Source organism: Mixophyes fleayi, chromosome 4, assembly GCF_038048845.1.
Source record: "Mixophyes fleayi isolate aMixFle1 chromosome 4, aMixFle1.hap1, whole genome shotgun sequence".
NCBI lineage: Eukaryota > Metazoa > Chordata > Amphibia > Anura > Limnodynastidae > Mixophyes > Mixophyes fleayi.
Window position 1 is genome coordinate 263,114,567 of NC_134405.1, and position 6,000 is coordinate 263,120,566.

Below are 6,000 nucleotides of genomic sequence, written 5' to 3' on the forward strand. Positions count from 1 at the left end.
AGGAGATGCTAGAGCAGTGTTGGCTAACCTGTAACACTCCAGGCGTTGTGAAAATACGAAGTCCCAGCATACCCTTCCAGCAATAAGCTGCTATATATTGCCAAAGCATGCTGTAACTTGTAGTTTCACAACACCTGGAGTGTCACAGGTTAGCCAACACTGTGCTAGAGGGCCATAACAAGACTGAAGATGGACAACCCTGTATTATTGTACTGCATTTTAACACGTATTTAAATATACGTGTTGTACTTATAGATCAGAGTTAAATTGTAATCCGAATGGACATGAATACAGATTTTTTTAATATTCTAGGCTAGGAAATGATTTTATGGTTCTGGAGGACACCTAAACTGCACATATTTTAGTGGACTCAATAAATAAATTGACCCATTCATACTGCTTCTCTAAAAACTTAATTATGCGTCCAGGAACAGCCCAGGTACATTTCTAGTGATATTGATATCATGGGTGGACTCAGACACTATACAGCTGTAAACTGATACTTGGTTAAGACTCCAGATTGGTAAATACACCAAGTGCAAATATTTGTCCTTTGTCTTGAGTACAGTCAATGCCTAAAATATCAGTATCATTGCACTTTTATCTAATAAAATTGTGGATACTAAAGTTTTCTCCGATAATATACAAAACCTTTTTTTATTCTGAATGCAATACTGTATATAGCCTACTTTATAATCTAAAGAAATTATATTAACAAAATTGACATCATATAAAAGTTTTGCCAGCTGTGTGGTATTATGAAGTAGCTGGATGGGGGCATCGTACTACTTTGCAATAATAATAATGAAAATGTTAGAGGTTATTAACCCACACTTATATTATTTATAAAGACTCTGGTGGTCATTGCCCGATTGCTGGCTAGAAAGGGCATTTACATTTAAAAAAGTAAAAATAAAATTATGCTTGGCTGCTCAGCCTCTGCCTGGACTGTTCAGAATGGTGGTTAGTGGTATAATGCACACTTCTGGCTGCAATGTGCAGATTGCAATTATTACAATAGAACAAGTAATGGTGCTGGATGACTGGAGCTGTGCAATTTAGAAAGAGTTCTGAGAACACTACAGGGTAACGCACAGTGCACGTCTGCAGCAGTGTTTCAGTCTTTCAATATGTGCCCTGCATCATCAAGTCTCACTGACAGGAGCGGGAAGGATCTTTGGTGCACATCACCGTAACGAAAGGTGCAGCGTGACTCGGGAGTTAGCCGTATTTTTACAGCCTGGTAAGAAGTAAAAACTGCCCGGTGAAGCGCCTGGGAAGTACACTGCTATTGCCATGGAAGAGCTTCCTGCCCTTCTCTGCTGGCAGTTTGGTCTACTCTTTTTGTATAAACTTCTCCCAGATTTGAAGGATGCCTTCTACCAAATGCTGTGCTCTATGACATTTAGATTGGAACTCATTGCGGCCACTTCAAAACTGTTCAGCATCTTCTACTGAACCATTCCTGGGTGCTTTTTGAAGCATATTTGGCATCATTGTCCTGCTGGAAGAAACATGACATTTGACGGAGACTAAGCCTTGTGACACTGGGTTTACCATTGCACTCCAAGATAGCCGGGCAATCTCCATATTTCATGATACCATGCATATGTTCAAGATAGTCCAGCAACCCCAAACCATCACTTCCTCCATGTTTGACCATAGAGAAAGGATTCTTTTCATTTGGCGTCTGTAAATATAGGAATGACGTGCTTTACCAAACAGCTCTAATTCATTCTCATCTGTCCACAGGACACTCTCCCAGAAGGAACTTGGCTTGTTCAGGTGTGTTTTGCCAAACTCCAGGTGGGCTTTCTTATGTCTCCCAGCACTGGGGCCCTCATGGATCTCCTATCATATAACCCACTTTCATTGAGTTTATGAGGAATGGTGAGAATTTAAACTGTTGTACCTTTTGTCTTAAGGTCAGATTGAATCAAGTTTACTTTTTCCAGGGTGGTTGGCTACATGGACCTTAAACTTAATATTAACATTATATATGGTGGAAAAGAGCATCAAAGTGTCTGAAGATTGATTTGCAGCCTTAAGATTGTCCATGCTTGGCTATAATTTTCTGCCTGACTTCAAACAAATATCTGGCTCTCTTACCTCAATGCTCATTACAGTACACACAATAAGAAAATTATTCCTTTTCTTTATTTAAGCATGTTTAATTAGAGATTTTTATACTTCAGGTGAAGGAGAACCCACCTTCTTGAATTCTAGTTATTTCTAAATACTTCTAGAATGTGCCAATGTCCAGCGCATTTAAGGATATCTGTGTGGAAGAAGCTACAACCTGGTAAATATTTCTGTGTTTGTGTTTTGTTCCACTGCAAACCAAATAAATCCAAATGTGGATACCAAAATATATATATATATATATTTTTTTATTTCAACAATTTAAAACCAAAACAAAAATTTGGCATTCCTTGCAGTCTTTTGAAATAATGGCCAATTTATTTATTTTTAAAGGGTACCTAGCTCAAATTAATAATCCTAAACTGTGGCCAGCAAGAGGAAATGATGCATTAATTATACCAAAGCTGGACCAATCCCAGGAGCCAGGTAGTCTAAAATGCTGCAGACTCCTAATTTTTGGAAGCCATTTCTAATTATGTCAATAGATACACATCCCGACTCCTTAAAAGAAGCCACTAGCTGCTGAATTCTAAATTATGGTGTCCATTGCTGTGCTACACTTAGTTTTATGCTATCTTTCTGTACAGGGTGCTCATATCCTTAAGGTGGTTTGTGTTTGAAATTTCATATTTTCTAACAGTTTATTGTGTATGTTTATGCCCCTAATTATGCGATAACCCTTCTCATTTGAGTACTTAAAGATGTTTTCTTCTGAGAGAATTATCACTCTTCAATTAGACAGAAAGCAGAGCTCTGGGAGATGTATGGCATAATGTACCTTCTATTGTATAGTGTAAGTATACCATAAGGTCCCATGATCATTTAAACTGAAAGTTATGCTCCCTAAATAGCCAATGTTATAGATAATTCCTTTAATTAGCAAATTTCAACTGTAAATTTCCCTGGAAGAAATGCAGCTGAAGAATACCTGAGAAAGATTAGCCCGAGGCACTTGTGTCCACATTGAATTACATATATACCAGTCATACAGTCTGCAAATGTATAAGTGTGTGAGCCATAATCCTGAAACTTCCTTCTCAACTACATGTTCATCTAGGATTAAACTCAATTTCCAAGTCACAGAATAAATAGGCTGGGGCCAAGTGTTCCTGTGGTTTCAATAACCACAGGAACACTTGTACTATACTCCTGCAAAACAACTATATTGTTAATAAGGGTGCAGGCAACGTATTAATCAGTAGAAAGACACAGCACTATGCTAAACTTTCAAAACAGTTTTACCAAAACTGCTAAACTGAACTAATGAAACAGAGCTTTGTACTATAACTAGTGAAGGGTTTATGACTACTCTGGCTGGGCCTGTACAGCATTTTTATATTTTACCATATATTGCCTTATTCATATTGGGTGACATTCATGAAAACTATTCTAAAGGTAGAAATGTTGGTTTTGCCCATAGCAAATCAACATTTGCATTTATTTTGTAAACCATAAAAAAAAAAAAAAAAAAAAAAGGACTGATGTTTTGGTCAACATCTCCTTTTGCTAGTTACCAGTGGAACTGTTAAAAGCTGTTTAGTTGGTGTGCACGCACAGCAGAAGAACATTTTTCAACAGTAAGCAGATTGGTAGAGGCCCATATGAATGCTTTCCCTGCTCCTCTGGTCAGTTCTGTATGAGCTACATTCACCAACTGGCAAATTCATCTTACTCATGTATACTTTCAGCACTTCCTAAATAGGGTTCATTAAACCTTATCTGAAATTCTGGGTAATCTGCATTCACCAAATAGTGTGCCGTTGGGAGCAAACAATTAATGAGTGTAAAGAACACAAAGGTGAACCACAAGATATTTTTCAGGTTTAAAAAAAAGGTTATTTTAAAATTATACCATTTCCGATATTCTCATTTAAATACTCATACTCAGGACAGAAAAGAAAGAACTGCTGTCAGACTCTATTCAGTGCCACTTAAGGAATACAGCCTGGATGTAGTGCGTGATTATATATATATATATATATATATATATTATATATATATATATATATATATATCTATATATATATATATATATATATATATATATATCACAAATACAGCAAGCAGGGTGCTCAATAATGTAATTATTTATTGTAGGTCGTGATCATATTTCAAGATACATGCCATCAAGTGAATGATAGCAGAGATCTCTCTTTGAAGGAGTAGATTAGATTCTATAAAGGCGCTATATAGTCTGAAATAAAAGCATGTCAGTCTCACAAGAACACAGACACCTTATGGGCAGCAGCTTATGATAAGGGGCCATTTAGAGACATCACCCAGGGTGAGCTTTTTCTGGCCTGTGTCAGGAATAATTGCAGCGGACAACATGTGCATCGCGGCTAATAGTAGGCAACATGGCGGCGCCGGGTATACTCACGGGGTGCTGCGGTCGCTGTACTCATTCGCCACAGTCTCGATTCCTCCGGCTCTGGCTACCGCGACGTAGCAACTCTGGAAGCCCAGATCAATTCCCACTACCGACATGACTGCAGCCGGAGATACTGGCAGCTCACAGCTCGGGGGATCCGGAGACCGGCCACACTACGCTCCTCCGCCGGGAGATGAATGGAACCGTGGAAGATCTCGAAAGATCTCGCTGTCAGAGGAGGAGTAAAGGAAAGAAACAACGCCGGCAATTCTCGCGATAGCCAGCGCGTCATAGCCTCGGCCTAACCCGGCCAATCTGCTCATCCCTGCGCCTTTGTACAACCAATGAGCGATGCATAAAGCTATTACGTCATTAAACGGAGCAGGAGGCGCCTAGTGACTAAGCTCCCTCCTTATGCTTCGATTTCCCTTTCAAGGGGAGGGGGGTGGAACTTCGCCGCCGAGTACTGCGTCATACGCACGTTGATGCAGTTGCTACGGATACTGCATGGAAGTGGGAGGTAGCCCCGCCCCTCAGTCTGTAATGTCTCCTCCAGTATAAATGTGCAGTGGGATAATCTTATATGAATATGTATTTGTATATAGGATCTATGTGGGATATATTTGAATAAAGGGTTGTAAGCTTGTGAGCAGGGTTCTCTTACCTTTCTGTCTGTATGTATTACCCAGTATTGTTTTATTAATGTTTGTTCCCAATTGTAAAGTGCTACAGAATTTGCTGGCACTATATAAATAAATGATGATGATATGCATGGCTAGTGGAAATAAATTATGTGAATGTTCTGCTACCTGTCCTTGTTGCTGCCTTTTTACACCTACTGGCTTTTATATAAATGCAGGAATTGATTTCCCAAAGGGCAAACTGTACAGTTTACAGCAACTAACTCCATAGCTGGTCTAAGCTGACAACACTAGATTCCATGCCATGTGAAGATGTCAGTATCAATACAGAGAGGTCAATATGTTCTTTGGTATATTTCCCTGGAATCAGAATTTATAATATTCCTGAATAAAATGTATAATAAAAAAATATAGGTTCTGCCTAGATTGACACAGATGGTGTTCATCTGCTAAAACGGACTCCAGTGGTTCCTGTGACATTTGTCAATTAAAGGATATGTCCACATTGTGTGGACTACACTTCTTTAAATTATATAGGTCCTAAGGCTATTTCATTTCACCTCTTCAAGCCTGAAGGATTTGCAATATGTCAGAAAGAAAGTGTCACAGCACTATTGAACTAGATGGTGCCTACTTGTCGAGTATGTTGCTACTGTACCTGGATGCGATTCTCCAGGACAGTTCCCAGCGAAATATAAGGAGTGTATGGATGGTAAATAGTCTGAGGTCAGGCCGACGGGTAGTATAATGCTGCAGGGAAGTCCAGGAGAATGGTCAATGGAGCCAGAGGTCAGAAACCCAGCCAAGCAAGCGAAGCACTGAGGTAGATCCAAAGGGAGGTTGAGA

General features: G+C 39.3%; 1 protein-coding gene across 1 annotated transcript in view; it reads right to left on the reverse strand.

Moving 5' to 3' along the window:
• The window catches only part of HSPA4 (heat shock protein family A (Hsp70) member 4), a 41,438-nt gene extending 36,679 nt beyond the window's left edge, over positions 1-4,759 (reverse strand). Inside the window, exon 1 of the mRNA XM_075209705.1 lies at positions 4,523-4,759. Coding sequence (XP_075065806.1) covers positions 4,523-4,629 — 107 coding nt within the window. The 5' untranslated portion in view covers positions 4,630-4,759. The remainder of the gene's footprint in view (positions 1-4,522) is intronic.
• Between the last annotated feature and the right edge of the window lie 1,241 nt (positions 4,760-6,000).